This window comes from Dendrobates tinctorius, unplaced genomic scaffold, assembly GCF_039654945.1.
Source record: "Dendrobates tinctorius isolate UK_male_01 unplaced genomic scaffold, ASM3965494v1 ptg000132l, whole genome shotgun sequence".
NCBI classification, from domain to species: domain Eukaryota; kingdom Metazoa; phylum Chordata; class Amphibia; order Anura; family Dendrobatidae; genus Dendrobates; species Dendrobates tinctorius.
This window is the reverse complement of record NW_027361800.1, coordinates 6,993,817-7,012,258: the sequence shown is the minus strand read 5'-3', so window position 1 is coordinate 7,012,258 and position 18,442 is coordinate 6,993,817. Positions and strand designations below refer to the sequence as shown.

At 43.3% G+C, this 18,442-nt stretch overlaps 1 protein-coding gene across 8 annotated transcripts in view; it reads right to left on the bottom strand.

Annotated features, from left to right (window-relative positions):
• HMG20B (high mobility group 20B) overlaps positions 1 to 18,442 on the bottom strand; it is a 282,791-nt gene that overhangs the window by 124,667 nt on the left and 139,682 nt on the right. The window contains exon 1 of one of the 8 annotated variants that reach the window (XM_073543410.1): positions 17,609 to 17,709. The exons of the other annotated variants lie outside the window; for them this stretch is intronic. Within the exon in view, the coding sequence (XP_073399511.1) occupies positions 17,609 to 17,638 (30 nt within the window). The 5' untranslated portion in view covers positions 17,639 to 17,709. Of the gene's footprint in view, positions 1 to 17,608; positions 17,710 to 18,442 lie in introns of those variants that run through there. 8 annotated transcript variants of the gene reach the window in all.

The following is an 18,442-nucleotide window of genomic DNA, read 5'->3' as shown; positions in this document are numbered from 1 at the left end:
TAGCACCATCGGAGGAAAGGCATAGGCTAGTTGGAATGCCCAGGGTGCTTGGAGGGCATCTAGAATATCTGGGTTGCCCGACCTGTAGAGAGAAGCAAACCTTTTTACACGCCTGTTGGCTCTGGTTGCGAATAGGTCTATCTCCGGTCTGCCCCATTCTGACGCTATCATTTCGAAGACGTCTCTGCTGAGGACCCACTCTCCCTGGTATAGGGCCTGGCGACTGAGATAGTCTGCTCGGGAGTTGTCCACTCCTCTTATATGGAGCGCTGACAAGGAGAGAAGATGGACCTCGGCCATCTCCAGAATCTTTCCCGCGATAGACATCAGTGGCATTGACCGCGTGCCTCCTTGCCGGTTTATATAGGCCACTGCGGTGGTATTGTCTGTCTGGATCCTTACGTGGGCGCCTCTTAACTGCGGGAGGAAGTGAGATATCGCATAAAAAAATCGCTGTTAGCTCCTTTACATTAGAGGAGGCCTCTATTTCATTCTCCCGCCACCAGCCTTGTACCATGTGCTCCTCTAGGTGGGCTCCCCAACCTAAGGGGCTGGCATCCGTGGTGAGTATCTTGGAGGGAGTCACCCACCACTGTACTCCCTTCGATAGATTGGAAGGAATTAACCACCATTTTAGGGATTCAACCACCTCGGGCGATAGGGATATCTTCCCTTCCAGCCGCCCCTGCAGTCTATCTATCTCCTGCAGAATAGCCCACTGTAGTCCTCTAGAGTGGAACTGAGCCCATTGCACCGCTGGAATGCATGATATTAGTGACCCCAGCAAGGACATGCCCTGTCTCAATGATATTACGGGTCTTCCTGTAGCATTCTGTACTTTGTCGATTATGACCATTACTTTGGCGTTTGGCAGAAAGCACTCCTCAGTTACGGAGTCTACTTGCAGGCCCAAAAACCTTTGACAGGTCACTGGCTCTAGTCTGGATTTCTCCCAGTTAATTAGCCAACCCAGTGTTTGTAGGGATGAGATAATCCTAGCTATTCTTGCTTCACACTGTGAAACAGAATTCCCCACTATGAGTAGGTCGTCTAAGTAAGGGACAACTAGGGTGTCATTCAGCCTTACATATGACATTACTTCCAGCATTAATTTGGTAAATACCCGAGGAGCCATGGATAGCCCGAATGGCATTGCCGAAAACTGGAAATGCTGAATCCGACCTCTGAACCAGACTGCTACCCGCAGGAACCTCTGGTGCCCACGATATATGGGGAGATGGTAGTAGGCGTCCTTTAGGTCCAAGACCGCCATATAACACCTGGGAAACAAAAGCTTTATTGCAGACTTAATCGACTCCATTTTAAACGACCTTAGTCTTAGGAAGGTATTAAGTTTCTTTAAATTTATTATAGTCCTGTAAGAGCCATCTGGTTTTGGGACTAAGAATAGAGGAGAATAAAAGCCCATCCCCGTTTCGTCGTCTGGGACCTCCACTAGAACCTGTTTAGTTAGCAGTACCGCAATCTCCATCTCCAGTGCTTCCTGCTGAGATCGGGACTTCATAGAAGTCAATAAGAAGGAGTTCGGTGGATACCGAACGAATTCTAATTTTAGGCCTGATGATACAATACTTAGGGCCCACGGGTTTGATGTCACCTTCATCCATTGGCGGCTGAATCTTAATAGCCTGCCACCTACCGGTGTAACGGTTTTATCGGGATCTGTCTCCTCTGAAGGGACGTTTCCCGAATAGGTTGCCTCTTTGCTTGGGGTCCTTATTTCCCCAGCGGTCCTGGGGTCTAAAGTCTTTCTTTTTACCGAACGGCGGCTTCCTGTAGGCCCTCCTGTTGAACGGAACATACGGGTTAGGGAACCCCTTTTTCCTCTCCCCCGCTTTTGTCAAAATCTCATCCAGTTCTGTACCAAACAGGTACTTACCCTGGCAGGGTATAGCACACAATCTAGTTTTTGTTTGTGTGTCTCCTTTCCACCCCTTCAACCATAAGGCCCGCCTGCCTGCATTGGTCAGTCCTGCCGCTCTAGCCGACAACCGGAGAGAATCCGCGGAGGAGTCGGAGAGGAAGGCCGCTGCTCCCTTAATGAGGGGCATAGAGGAAAGAAGCCTACTCCTAGCTACTCCATTTTTAATATTGTCCTCCAAGTCGTTCAGCCACACCAACATAGATCTTGCCGTACATGTGGCTGCTATTGCGGGCTTAAAGGCTGCCGTACAAGCTTCCCAAGATCTTTTGAGTAATGTATCGGTCTTACGATCCGAAGAATCAGCCAAAGTTCCCGAATCCTCCACCGGCAAGGAGGATCTACGGGAGGTAGAGGCCACTGCCGCATCCACATTGGAGGCTATCGACCAGGCCGTTAACTCCTCATCGTCAAAGGGATACTTACACTTTGACGTTAAGGGGAGGAAGGTCCTCTGACCTTGTTTCTCCCATTCCCTCTTAACTAGGTCTTTTACCGCTGGGACCACTGGGAATGCTCGGACCTTTTTACGGGAAATACCCGCAAACATTATGTCCTGAGTGGTTTTGGGGTCCTTACTCTCCAGCAACCCCATGGTATTTCGGACAGACTTCACGAGATTACTGACACTGTCCGTGGGGAAACACGTCTGATCTTCGTCCTCTGAGGAAAGGTATTCCTGGGACTTATCGGAATCTAGTTCTCCGGTATCTGACGGTGACCTAGACGCCAGCGAGACTCCTCCTTTAGATGAACGTATTTCTCGCACGGAGGAGTGACCCCCTAGACTACTGGAACCGCCTAAGGCCCGTAGTTCCTCTCTTATCAGTGCCCGGATATCCTACTTCTTCCGTGAGGATTCCTCCTGCAAGGCCTCCTCAACACATGATTGGCATAATTTCTTTGGGTGGCCATCCGGGAGGGGCTGCGAACATAAGGCACACTCTCTATGTTTCGCCTTCTCTGTTCTTTTATCCTAAAGGGGGTATGGACCAGAAAGAGAAGGCTATCAATTATCTAACCTGACCAAAAAACACTCACCCGTGAATTTCGTCAGCAACTACCGGCTGCGGTGTCCGGGACCCAGGCTGAGGCGAGGCATTGGACGACTTCTTTTCCTTACGTTTCTTCTCTAACGGCTCATCTTGCCTGGAAGGCCCAATGGATTCCTTCCTAGAGCTGCCACTTCTTCTGGTGCTATTGGTTCTCCTCGTAGCACTGCTCTGTCTACTGCCAAGTGGGGATACCACTAGCTGACCTAATGGGAGCGAAGCTGAGTCATCTAAGGACGACATGACTGCGCACTAGCGCTGTGTCTGTGGCTTCCTTTTAAAGCCTTTGCCATAGCTGCTCCTTCTCTTTTTTTTTTTCTGTCCACCATTTTTTTTTTTTTTTTCTTCTTCTTTCTCCCCCTACTGCGCATGCGCGGGCGTTGTCCCGCGGTCTCTGCCTTCAGCCTGACCCCGGAAGTCCTCCTCCACTTCCGGGTTGCCTCTCCTGGAGCGCTGGGTCACCGCAAATAGTGATGCGGCCGGCGACACCGCGCGTCTGCGCCCCCTCTCCACGCACGGGGTCCTTCTCCTGCCAGGTATGACTCCCAGCAGCGCCGCTCAGCACACACCGCACAAGCCCTTCTACCACACTGGGAGGGGGGGGGGGCGCCGGTCTCAGTACGCCCGATGGCGTTTGTAATGCGTCCACCCCCTCGGGGGGGGGGGGGGGGGGGGGGGGGGGAGTATAGCCACAACCCCAGTGAGCTTTGGCACCACTTTCGCCTCCAGCCTCACCTGCATTACGCCAGCTCTGGGGGGGGGGAATACACCTCTCCACCCGACGCTGCCTCCGGTCCTGGGGCCCCTGCTGCTCATATTCTGCACGCAGGCGGCTACCAGACCAGGCATCCTCTTCTGCGGGTTCCTTTCCAGGAACAGGAAACCAAACTGAGGGAGCGAGGGGGACCGCCCCATTTATCTCTCTGTAGGTTTCCTGTTCCGGGGGCGGATCCCCTCTCTCAGTGGGTGCTGTCGTGGCGAAGAGGAAAAGTAATGTTTACACCAAACACACACACACACACAGTGAATTTGGGACACACACACACACGAAAAAATGTCATCCCGCTCATCCCTAACACTATTCAGCGGAGGAGGCATACACTTTCCTTGCCTCCAACACGGAGGCAAACGAGGCCAAGCCACCACGCAGACACTGCAGGACAGAGTAAGAGCCAGCGCCAACCATTACTGACCATGTATGGACCTCCTAACACCCCCCCGACGACTGAACAAATTATTCCTGATTTTGTGGTGCAATCAGAAATCCAATTTGACACCACAGACCTCACAGAAATTGACTTTCATAAAGTCTTTTTCTCTGAGCATTTGTAAATATCATGGTGGCTCAGAAAAATGTACGCTCAGCAATTTTTGAATCATCCATGAGGAAAGCAGAAAGCAGAGGAGTCCCGGCAGATGCGGCGGTGAGCAGAGCGGACCCCGACCTCCTGAGAGCGGCACAGAAACATTGCCTCCAGGGCACCGCCCACACATCAGACCTGCGGCGCTGACTGAATCATAGAATCGTAGAGTTGGAAGGGACCATCTGGTCCAACCCCCTGCTCAAAGCAGGATTCGCTAAATCATCCCAGTCAGATGTCTGTCCAGCCTCTGTTTGAAGACTTCCACTGAAGGAGAACTCACCACTTCTCGTGGCAGCCTGTTCCACTCATTGATCACTCTGTCAAAAAGTTTTTTCTAATATCTAATCTCTGTCTCCTCCCATTCAGTTTCATCCCATTGCTTCTAGTCTTTCCTTGTGCAAATGAGAATAAAGTTGATCCTTCTACAATGTGACAGCCCTTTAGATATTTGTAGACAGCTATTAAGTCTCCTCTCAGTCTTCTCTTTTGCAAGCTAAACATTCCCAAATCCTGGGACTCTGGGTAGAGTGGTCAGCGCCTAATAAAGCCCCTGTGAGCAGTACAGGAGTGGTACACAGATACCACTTGCTTCCTCCCCCGTCCCCTGCAGCAGCCACGTTCTTCTGAAACTTGGGCAGAGACTCCCATTGGAAGAATTAGGCAAGGTTAGCTGTTATAGCCCTTAAATATGTCGGCTAAAAAAAAAGAAAGATTGATGCAGAATGCAGAGTTTTTAACAATATAGTATATACATATATAGTATTGGGTACAACTGAGTTAATTATATTAGTCCGGCACTCTGACACCATCCCAATTTCTAATGCGGCCCCATGGCAAAATTAATTGCCCACCCCTGTTGTAAACCGATAGCCAGGTCATTTAATAATTGACTGCATGCATTCTGTATTTATGCCAGTGTTACTGGGGAGAAGTTCCCCAGCAAATGCTCTATTGGTATAAAAAAAATATATACATATATTATGGGCTATATCTTTCCTGTATCAACATGTAGAATAGTATTATTAAATGTTGGTAGCAGGGCTGTGGAGTCAGAGTCGGCGTCGTGGAGTCGGTGCTCATTTTGGTGGAGTCGGAGTTGGAGTCGGTATAAAATGGACCGACTCCGACTCCTAAAATATATAATAAATTGGGTACAGTAGTTCAATGCAGAATGTGCTGAATATTTTTTCATAGGAATTTTGGAAAGTTATGAAATGCCCTATAAATGGCGGTTCTATTCCTGATCTAAGGCTACATTCACACACAGCATTTTTGCTGCGTTTTTTGTGGATACCTTTTTCAGCTGCAAAAGCCGATCAGATTTTTAAAAAACCGCATCACCTGAAAGGTTTTTGAGCTCATACATAATGTTTTCAATATCAAAAGCAGATTAAAAATCTGCTCTATCCATCCATTTATCCATATCTGTCTCCATATCTTTTCTGTACCAAAAAGAATGAAAGCTGGGTAGCACACAGACTAACACTTCCTGCCAGGCAAAGGAAGAGGAAAGGGCGTCTCAAACATCATTAACAAGATATTTTGTAAGTGACAAAGTTACTGTAACAATGACAGCAGATATGTCTAAAAGACAGCTCATACAGCTTGTTGTGAAGGACGGTGTACCATTAACATTATTTGCACGACCAGCTTTTACAGCTCTTAATTGAGAAATGGCCCGCAAACTTGGTGTTTCTCTGGAAAGAGAAAGTATTAGAAAATTAGTGATTGAAGAAGCCCTTAAACAAAAGGAAGATATTAAAAAGACTCTCAAAAGACGCTTCATGTTTCTTAAAATGGATGCCTGCACACGTCACAGAGTGAACTATTTTGCCATCAATGTTCGATATGTTTGTGACAACAAAAATTGTTACCAAGACGCTGGCAGTAAAAGATACTAAAGCTTATCACAGCAGCCAGTTTCTCCAGGCCTTAGTGGAAAAAGTTCTGCAAGATTACGAACTCAAAAAGGAGCAGGTTCTTGCTATTGTAACGGACAATGCTTCAAACATAAGTACAATTACACTGATGAATGAGAGCAATGAACAACAGCTAGAGGAACATTTAGGATTCAGTATGTTTGAGATGGAAGGCCACAGTGCTGTTCATGTAACTGAGGAACAAACAGAAATTACTACAGAAGAACAGCAAAATTATACTGTAGAAATAGATGATCTTGTTGAAGCTGCTTCAAAACACTTTCATATTCATCACATGCGCTGTGTTGTGCACACGCTGCAGCTGGCAATAAGAGATAGTCTGCAAGAGGGACATGCTGGAAATCTGACTGGAAAAGTGAGGAAATTGCTTATTGCCGCCAGAACCCCTAAAATTGATTCCACCTTGAAGAGACATGCTGGAAAAGGGCAATTGCAGCTGAAAAGAGGAAATCGGAAAACCAGGGGAAGAGTCTTGAGGAGATCATTTGCATATTCCCAGTGCCTTCTGGGATAAGTGAAGAGTCTCCGCGAGCTCAACGATCACTGGGTTTTGGCCGTTGCAGCTGAAAAGAGGAAATCGGGAAAACCGCGCGCCGGTAGGCGCGCGAATTTTGGCTCATCTTTCATCGTTTTTAAGAAATCTCAAGATGGAAGAGGCCAGGAGCCATTTGGTGAGCTGCATTTCTTGCTACATGTTCACAGATTTACCAGTGGAAAAGCCAAACTTCACATGCCACAAATGCAAGCTTGTCTCCCTGTTGGAGGAAAAGTTGCAAAATCTCGAAGAGAGGTTAGCTACATTGAAGATCATTAAAGAAGGTGAAGAGTTCTTGGACAGAGCAGAATTATCTCTTCATGTTACAGAAAGAGAAGAAATTCGAAGTGCACCTGAAGAAACAGAGGAATGGAGACATGTGACCCAGAGAAGCAGGAGGATCAGGAGGCAGTCAGCACCCATACTGCTCAGAAACCAGTACCAGGCTCTCACGCAGGAAAACAATGAAGAAATACATCAGGATAAGACTTTGCCAACAAACAGCAACCTTGTACGCCTTCAGAGTCCTCCTGGATGGAGAAAGAAAAATGTTGTGAAGAAGAAACGGAGAGTGGTGGTCATGGGGGATTCCCTGCTGAGAGGAACAGAGGCCGCTATCTGCAGACCGGATATAACTTCAAGAGAAATGTGCTGTCTTCCAGGTGCAAAAATTAAAGATGTGTGACAGGATATCAGGACTCTTCAGACCTACAGATGACTTCCCATTCCTGCTACTACATGTGGGGACAAATGACACCGCAAGAAACGACCTGGAAACCATCTGCAGAGACTTTGAAGACCTAGGCAAGAAAGTGAAAGAACTGGGAGCGCAGGTGGTCTTCTCTTCCATCCTCCCAGTGGATGGCCATGGAACAAGGAGGTGGAATAAGATTCTGCAAGTGAACAACTGGCTACGTCGATGGTGCCGTCAGCAACGATTTGGATTTCTGGATCACGGAGTGAACTACTTATACGATGGACTACTTGCTAGAGATGGGGTGCACCTTACGAAGACTGGAAAGCATGTATTTGGAAGTCGCCTTGCTACACTTGTAAGGAGAGCTTTAAACTAGAACAACATGGGAAGGGAAGCAAAAGACCAGAAAAAGCCATACACCTGACAAATGCTATTGAGAACTCTGCTATTAGAAGTGGAAAGGAAGAACAAAGACGAAAGAATCTAATTAATAAAAATATTGGAGAAAGAGAAACCAATCAAACTAAAATGTTTCTATACTAATGCACAAAGCATGGGCAACAAACAAGGAGAATTGGAACTACTAACACAGGAAAAGAAATATGATGTCATTGGAATCACTGAAACTTGGTGGGACAATACACATGATTGGAATACAAGACTAGAAGGATACAACTTATTTGCAAGAAACAGACTTGATAAACGAGGAGGGGGTGTTGCATTGTATGTTAGAAACGCGTATATCTGCACAGAGATTGAAGCTTCAGAGACTGGGAGTTCTGTGGAAACTGTTTGGGTAAGAATACAAGGACAGAACAATGGAAAGGACACCATTGTAGGCATTTACTACAGGCCGCCTGTGCAAGCTGAAGATATGGATGAACTCTTTATGCATCAAATGGCCAAGTTCTCCAAAAAATATGACCTAGTTGTCATGGGAGATTTCAACTATCCAGACATTTGTTGGGAATCTCTCTCAGGCAAAACTAACAGGTCAAGGAAATTCTTATCCTCTCTTGCTGACAACTTTATCTTCCAAAAGGTAGGGGAGAAAACAAGGGGAACTGCTACCTTGGATCTAATCCTTATAAACAGGGAGGAAATGGTTGAGGAGGTAAAAGTGGCTGGAACCCTAGGAGGTAGCGACCATGCTATTTTAGAATTTTGGATAACTAGAGGAGGAAGACCTGTGAAGACTCAGACGTCAAGGTTAGATTTCAGAAAGGCAGATTTTAAGGGATTCAGAAAGATAATTGGAGGGATCCAATGGCTGGATATCCTTAAAGACAAAAATGTCCAGGAAGGATGGGAAATCTTGAAAAATGAAATTCTCAAAGCACAGTTGTTAACAATTCCGAAAAGAGGGAAAAATAGGAAGCATTTAAGGAAACCAGGATGGGTGAACACAGAACTTAAGCACATGCTAAAAAGGAAGAAAAAAATGTTTATAAAATGGAAAGAGGGAGGCATATCTAAAGAAGAATATAATGCTGTCTGCAGAACCTGCAGGGCACAAATCAGATTATCTAAAGCTGACAATGAATTGAGGCTTGCAAGAGATGTCAAAAGCAATAATAAAGGATTTTGGGGATATGTCAAAAGTAAAAGAAAAGTCAAAGATGCTATAGGATTTTTACAGGATGAAAATGATGAAATGGTAAGACAGGATGTTGAGAAGGCTGAACTTTTAAATTCCTATTTTGCATCTGTTTTCTCTCAGAAAGGAAATGTAACACCAACTGTTATTCACTGTCCTATTAAGGGAATAGAAGAATCCAGGATATCTATAAACAGAAAGATAGTGAGGAAACACTTAGCTAACCTAAATGAATTCAAGTCTCCAGGTCCAGATGAATTACACCCCAGAGTACTGAAGGAGATAGCAGAAGAAATTTTTGAACCCCTCTCCATAATCTTTGAAAATTCTTGGAGAACAGGAGAAGTGCCAGAAGACTGGAGAAGAGCAAATGTTGTTCCTATCTTCAAAAAGGGGAAGAAGGTGGACCCAGGCAACTATAGGCCGGTGAGTCTGACTTCTATACCAGGAAAGATCTTTGAACAAATTATTAAACAACATGTATGTCAATACCTGGATAAGAATGAAGTGATTAAACAGAGTCAGCATGGGTTTGTAACTAATAAGTCATGTCAGACTAACTTAATTTCCTTCTATGACGGTATCACTGATTGGGTGGATCAAGGAAATGCTGTAGATATAGTATATCTTGACTTCAGCAAAGCATTTGACAAAGTCTCTCATACAATCCTTATTGAAAAAATGACTAAGTATGGAATGGACAAGGCAACTGTTAGGTGGATTCATAACTGGCTTAGTGATCGGACCCAAAGAGTGGTCGTAAATGGCTGCACATCCAGTTGGAAGAATGTCTCAAGTGGGGTACCACAGGGCTCTGTCCTGGGCCCTGTATTGTTCAACATCTTTATCAACGATTTAGATGAAGGAATTGAGGGTAAACTGATTAAATTTGCTGATGACACAAAGCTAGGAGGGATAGCTAATACTAGAGAAGAGAGAGAGAGGATTCAAAAAGATTTAAATAAACTGGAGAAGTGGGCAGCAACTAACAGAATGGTTTTTAACAGGGAGAAATGCAAAGTACTACATCTGGGCAATAAAAATGAAAAAAGCATATATAGAATGGGAGGAATAGGGCTAAGTGACAGCACATGTGAAAAAGACTTGGGTATACTAATAGATCACAGACTGAATATGAGTCAACAGTGTGATGCAGCAGCAAAAAAGGCAAATGCAATTCTAGGATGTATTAACAGAAGCATACAGTCTAGATCACGTGAAGTCATTATTTCCCTCTACTCCTCTTTGGTCAGACCTCATCTGGAATATTGTGTCCAGTTTTGGGCACCACATTTTAAAAAAGACATCAACAAACTGGAGCAAGTTCAGAAAAGAGCGACCAGAATGGTGACCGGTCTGCAAACCCTGTCTTATGAGGAAAGGTTGCAGGATTTGGGAATGTTTAGTTTGCAAAAGAGAAGACTGAGAGGAGACTTAATAGCTGTCTACAAATATCTAAAGGGCTGTCACATTGTAGAAGGATCAACTTTATTCTCATTTGCACAAGGAAAGACTAGAAGCAATGGGATGAAACTGAATGGGAGGAGACACAGATTAGATATTAGAAAAAACTTTTTGACAGTTAGAGTGATCAATGAGTGGAACAGGCTACCACGAGAAGTGGTGAGTTCTCCTTCAATGGAAGTCTTCAAACAGAGGCTGGACAGACATCTGACTGGGATGATTTAGCGAATCCTGCTTTGAGCAGGGGGTTGGACCAGATGGCCCAGGAGGTCCCTTCCAACTCTACGATTCTATGATTCTATGATTCTATGAATTGTTGATCAACTAAAACCGTTTCTTATAGCTATGGCGAACCCTCAGGTAACCCTAAATGAAGGTCAATGGACACAGGTGGCTGAATTGAAGGAATTGCTTAATCACCCATTTACTGTGACTAAAAAATTACAAGCTGAGGATTTAACTCCTGGCATTTTCATGAGGGAGCGGAAGAACTTACTATTTTTCTGTTTAATCGCAGATGGCATTTCTGCTTCAATGAAACGGAGAGAGACACAGCTATTGGAAAATAAAAATTTTCTGGCAGCTGTTTATGTGGACCCAAGTCATCGTATATTGCTTGATGATCAACAGCTTACTAAAGGAAAAGAAGCTCTGACTGAGGTAGCAGTTAGGATGAGTGGCCTACAGGAGGACTGCCAGGCGCAAGAGGACTCGGGTCCTGACAGTGCTACTGCTGCCATATCTTCATCCTCATCAGATGAGGAGTTTGACTTTGACAAGTATTTGTATGACATGGAGCAGGCAAAGCGTTGCCGCAAGGAAAAAGATTTCACTCTGTCTCCTATAGCAAGCAGATTGACCATATTTCAGCAAAATGTTTCACTTGTTCTCAAAGAAATAGAAAAATTCAACCGTTCATCAAAACTGACTGTGCATGAGGCAATTCCTTTATACCCGGAAATTGTTAGAGATGTTGCCCATGTGGTTACGGCTTTGCCTCCAACCCAAGTTACTGTAGAGAGGCTGTTCTCTAGCCTTTTAATTATTAGGTCAGATTTGAGGTCATCTATGAAGGAGGATCTGATGGAGGCAATTTTATTTCTTAGAACAAATTCATAGACTGCACAAATGTTATTTAGTATGTTTTGTTTTAAACTGTTTTTGCCACTTATAGTTTATTACATAGTGTTTATATATAAATAATCGATATTACATAGTGTATTACATGTTTACAATTTATTACAGTTTTTTGTGTTCTAAAGTTGTATTCCAATAAATATTATGTTCTATCTAAATATCTTGATTATTGTATCATAAAAATGATTTAATGTCTGATGTTCACATTGTACTAGAATACATTTTTCACTTAAATATATGCAATATATGTGGGAGTCGGAGTCATGGAGTCGGAGTTGGAGTCGGTGTAAGGGAAATTGAGGAGTCGGAGTCGCAGGTTTGGCTTACCGACTCCACAGCCCTGGTTGGTAGTTTGAGTTGGTATTTCTAGGACGACAATTTTATTCAGAAGCTAGCTATTTACCCATCCTTGAAATGGGATGTTTAAGATGTGGGTTTGTGGCTTAACCCCTTAAAAGGGAATCTGTCACCCTTTTTTTCGACTATGAGCTGCCGCCACTGACATCAGGTGCTTATCTACAGCATTCTGTAATGCTGTTGGTAAGCCCCTGATGTAACCTGAAAGATAAGAAAAAAGAGTTAGATTATACTCACCCCGGCGTCCAGTCCAATCGGTGTCGCCGTCCGGTGCCTCCCATCTTCATACGATGCCATCCTCTTTCATTCCCGTCGCGACTCCTGCGCACCGGGAGAGGTCCAGCGCCTGCATCCTGCAGTATTCTGCTCCCAAGAGGGCAGAGCAGTGCGCTTGCGCCGGCGCCAAGACAGGCAGCAAAGAAGAGAACATCACCGTTAGAAGATAGGAGGCGCCGGACCGCAACACCCATCGGACCAAGACCGGATCGCCCCCCCCAGTAAGTATAATCTAACTCTTTTTTCTTATCTTTCAGGTTACATCGGGGGCTTATCTACAGCATTACAGAATGCTGTAGATAAGCCCCTGATGTCAGTGACGGCAGCTCATGGTCTGGTAGGTGTGGGGTGGCTGTTTTTATCAGTAGTTTGCACCTGTGCTGCCCTTTGCCTTTATTAGTGGAGGCCTGCTGCATCCTGCTAGATGTGCATTTGTTATCAGACAGGGTTTTGGGAAGACCACATCTCATGGTATGTGTTTTCTATGTTGGGTTTTTTTGGCCTTTGCAGGAAGAAAGCCTATGAGCAAGGTTTTTTTTAGGAGATTGTCTTTAAGCATAGCGGGTATTAGAAACCCATGTTTTCATGTTAGAATTTCCCTGGAAATTCAAGAAGATTTAATAGTGAGGATAAGCGGCTTGAGTGTCTCGCTGCCCTAATGACACAGGCTTGGTAACTGCAGTTCATTTCAACACGATTTTGCATCTTGGATGGAATATTTCTCAACGACAAATACACATGTTCATTCTTAGGATGTTTAAATGGTTGGTTTATGTGGCGTTCATCTTTTATCTCACACGAGCAGTTTTTCGGCACAAACGCAGTCACCTCTGGTTTTGGTGTCTTCCTAGATGGAGCGTGGTGTGCTGAGATGTGGCACCGGTCATGGGTTAGAATGGGGCGTCATAAGCAGCGGTGTTTTCTTAGAATGGTTTCCCATACTAGTAGCAATAATCATTTAAGGTAGGAGATTAGCTATAAAAATATTCTGATTAGGTCCAATAGTAAGGGGTTGTATACGCTGTCAACTGTGTATCTAGTAAAAGTGATTTAATGGTTAAATTATTGAGACATTTGGTTCTGTTATGCCTTAAATGGAATATTGGCTTATAGTTATACTAATTATACAAACAAAAAATTCAATTTATTTGCTGAATCACTCTTGCTTTCAGTTCAAAGTTCTTTAAGCTTGTTCCTAGTGCCCAAAGAATAGGAGAGGATTGCTCGGAGAGGCTATGGGGATTAATCTGGTAATACTAATGGAGCTGCTACAGCAGTCTGTTGCCAGTTTGACTTAGAAAGGTTATTTAGCAGCTTGGAATGTTTGGTACAAATTTTGTTTTAAGGGGCGTGGCCTGAGCTAGCGATGGTGTAACACGCACGGCTCAGGATCTCTGAGGAGGCATCTCCTAAAGCGACAAATAAAGCAAAAGAAAATCTGTTCGATAACCCACGGAAGGATTGTTTTCTCGTTACTCAGAGGTACATTCTGATACCCCTTGTCTGAGCTTTGGACATTAAAAAAGACATTTTTGAAATCCGAGGCCTTTTCCCGCCATTTTACGGCAAGGTGACACCATTTTGAACCGTGAGTGAAAAAATCCTTTCCCTGCTCCCTCCATTACCCACCGGCTGTCCTTGTCCTCAGAAAAAGTATCTCCACGCTTGTCTACCACATTTTAAAGATTTTTATTGTCTTTTGGGGATATTTTTTTACAAAAATCCTGTCATACCAGCTGATTGGCGGAAGGATACAAAATAGTCCCTACCCTGTGCCTAATCTGACAGGATTTCTCTCGTTGCATAACTAAAAGACATTGACCTTTTTTTTGGAAACTCCTCTTGTCTGTTTTAGACCCTTTGGAAGTCCCAGGGTGTCCTAATTTAGCTATATTCCCCTGCTTTGTGCGAGGCTGCGGGAGCTATAACGGCTGCGGAGGGATCTCTTTCATCTCAACGTCCTATCTCAAGTATGCCATTTTCCTGTCATAACAGATCTGTGAGGCGGAAGGACACAAAATAGTCAGTGATTTGTGCCTATTTCCAGGTTACCTCCCCTCCCCACCGCACCTGTGCGGCTCCACTGGGGTGATCTGCTTTTCTTCAGCGGTGCCGTGTATCAGCTGTCGACTCCCCTGTTGCATATTTTATGAGCGGGGACTGACATCACAGAGCCCTGTGTGAAGACTAGCCGCCTGTCATGGCTGCATTTAAAGTCAGAGGGAGCGCGTCTATATCGGCGCGCAGTTAATAAAGGATTTTACTGTATGCATCATACAATATTAAAAGTGCCATCTCATTCCTCACGGTCCCTTTTATAAAAAGGCATAGGAAGACACAAGAATTTTCTATATTTTTAACGTTTATTCAGTATAAACATCACCAATAATATCAGTTCTCTCTAATATAGGCAGATTTCAAAAAAGGGCACAAGATGAGCCACAAGGCTACTCCAGTGTCCAAATCAACGAAAGTGTCTAATACGACTCCTCAAAAAGCACAAAAATTTCAGGATTCTTACAATCCTCACTATAAAGATCAAGTGGATATTGTTAACCCATTTAAGGCCAGATCTCCTCATGAAGAGGTCATGGATACATCTCTCTCACCAAAAAGGAAAAATCCATGAAAAACTTCTGATAAATTCACATCACCAGCCGACGCTTGAAGTCCTGAGTCTGGAGATAATTCACCAAACTTTTTGCCGGAAAGGTCAAAATTTAAGATGGATAGCACCAATCCTTCTTCCCAAAATCTGGATGTTATATCCATACACTCTTACATGGATACTCTCGTCCAGTATGTCTCAATCATTCATTTGAAAACCAAAATAAAATTTTACAGTCCACCTTGGATAAATTTAGCAGCAGGTTAGATAACCACGAAAAAAGGCTAACTGTAGTGGAAAAACACACTGATGATTTATCAAAAGACACCCATGACCTCAAATCTGAATTTCACAGACTTAAAATTAAAGTTGCGGATATAGAAGACAGGAACAGACGAAACAACTTGAAAATAAGAATACAAGAATCTATCTCACCCGATAAACTAGAAGACTTCGTCAAGACAATTTTCAAAAAATTACTACTGGCACTTACAGATCAGGATCTCATCATAGATAGGATCCACAGACTTCCCAAACCACAGAATATCGATAAAGATCTACCTAGAGATACCATCTTAAGGGTCCACTTCGTCAAGATCAAGGAAAAAAATACAAAAAAAAAAAAAATCGGTTAAAGATCTAGGAGGTTTTCCAGAACCCTATGCTCACCTTCAGCTATTCAAGGATCTTTCAAAGGAAACGATTGAAGGAAGAAAGTCTTTTAAGCCAGTCACCTCCATCTTGAGGGAAAATAATATCCTCTATAAATGGGGCTTTCCACTTAAACTATTGGTATTCTACAAAGGAAAGACGACCGTCCTATTCTCGCCTAAGGAAGGAAGAGATTTCCTGTCCTACTGCAGGATACCCGATCGCCATAGAAACTCTAACTCTCAAGACCCCAGGCCCTCTTCAGAGATGGGATGATCCAACGGAAAGACCCTGCCTACATATTTTCTCTCCTGGTTAAAAGGCCTCTCTACACTGTTTGACTATTTGTTCAGTGTATTACTCTGCTTATTATTCTTCTTTCCACCGATTTTCTTACTTCTCTACTTCTTTATGGACTCATATCACATGAGATTATTTTCCTTCTAGGAACAGTGCAGTTATGATTGACAGCTAAAGGATGCCTCAAATGGGATCCTTACACAAACTTTCCCCACTAAGGAATTAGGGCCTACCGGCTAGGCTCTTTCGGAAGGACAATTTTGTTCTTACTGTTTTGTGTTTTTCTGTTTTAAACAGGTCTTCAATTTTAGTTTTTTTTTTTGTTAACTAAGTTCCTCAAAGGTAGGTGCCCTCTGGTTTCCTTATTTCATCTACCCCACTTCATACGGTGCTTGCCACTCTTGTAACATGAAAATAAAAGTTGTGTCTTCTAATGTCAGGGGGCTAAATAGCCCTTGGAAGAGATTTTCCATTGGTAAAGAAATTAACGGGTTACATCCTGAGGTTGTATGCCTCCAAGAAACTAAGTTCAAAAAAGACAACCACCCTTCTATAAATCTCAAAAATTTCCCGTTTGTATTTGAGTCTTGCAGCCCATGAAAGAAAGCTGGGGTTTTAACCCTGATTGGTAATTCAATTTCCTTTGAATTTCTCTCTGAAGTCAAGGACGTAAAAGGTCACTATCATATTCTCCTATGCAAATTGAACGGCCACACCTTCACAATAGTTAATACTTATGTTCCCACCAGCAGACAACTTAGCTTCCTAAATAAGCTAATGAAAAAAATCGACACCTTACGCTCAGGAACTCTACTTTTATTAGGTGACTTTAATATGGTGCCAGATAATACACTAGACTCCACCTCCCCCAGCAGACAAAGATCGCAATCCTTGAACAGTTGGCTTTATAATCACAAGATATTCGACTCATTCTGCTGTTTGAACACCACATCTAGAGAATTTACTAATTTTTCTGATGGCCATCAGTCGGCCTCTAGAACAGACTTGATACTCACAGATGTCTTCTCCTTGCCAAGGTTCTTTTCCATCTCTATACTTAATAAATCTATTTCAGATCATTCTCCGGTAACTGCAGAATTGACAATAGGGCCTCCAACTCACCCCCAATTCATGTAGAAATTCAACTCCTCTTTGCTTCATAAACCCTCCACCAAATCTGAAATCAGCTCAGCCTTACAGAATTATTTTAGTGAAAACGACTCCGTCCTCCTAAATCCATTTTCCTGTTGGAACGCGCACAAGGCGGTATTGAGGGGAGTTTTGATCCAAATTTCCTCCAGACAAAAAAAGTTAACAGAGATAAAAACCTTTCAATACAACAGTCAATTAAATCTAAAGAAGAGGAACTTTGTCGATCCTCTGTTTCCTCTAGCAAACAAGCTGTATTATCAGAACTTACCGATCTTAGAATGCAATTAAGGAAACTCAGATTCAATTTTTACGACTCAGCTATTAGATTGGCAAAATGCAAGCATTACTTATCTATAAATCGCCCTTCAAAATACATGTCAAACAGAAATAAGAATATACGGAAACGGAATAGAATTGACACTAACTTCCTCTAATGGTACATCTCTGGTCCACCCTAAAGATATTGTAAAGGCTTTTGCCGATTATTACAAAAATCTGTATATTAATCAGGATAACCCTAATTTGCAGCCAAATACCTCAGAGATTGGATCATTCCTTTCCAGCATGAACCTTCAAAAACTCAACTCTGAAGACTTATCTTTTTTGTCTTCTCCCTTCAATGAACAAGAAGTCCTGGAAACTATAAAAAAAAAAAAAACTTAAAACATTCAAATCACCCGGACCAGACGGGTTTAGTAATGATTATTTCAAGTCTTTTAGTAATTTAATGGCCCCTCACCTTGTAAAAGTATTTAATTTTGCTTTCCAATCAGGTCAATTTCCCAAAGAGATGCTGGAAGCGACCATTGTCGTAATCCCTAAACCAAATTCTGACACTAGCCAAGTTTTTAATTAAAGACCTATATCCCTCATCAACACAGACGTAAATATTTACGCAAAAATCTTGGCTTATAGACTAAATCAAATTCTCCCGACACTAATTTCCAATGATCAGATAGGCTTCATTAAAGTAAGACAATCCATAGATGGTAGGAGAAGGCTCATTAACATAATTAAGCTCATTTCCTCGAAAAACCTCAAAGCCACTGTTATCTCTCTTGATGCTGAGAAAGCGTTTGACCGCTTTAATTGGTCTTATCTCAAAGAGACTCTCAAAAAATTTGGAATTAATTCTTGACTCACGGGAGGTATTACGGCTTTGTACTCCAGCCCTGGGGCGAGGGTATATTCCAACAATCATCTTTCCCCTACGTTTAATATAGCTAATGGGACTAGACAGGGCTGCCCCTTGTCACCATTGCTTTTCGCATTGGCCATTGAACCTCTGGCCCAATTAATCAGGAATATTACAAAGATCTCAGGAATTAAAACCTTGCATAGAGATTTTGAAATAGCGTTATATGCAGATG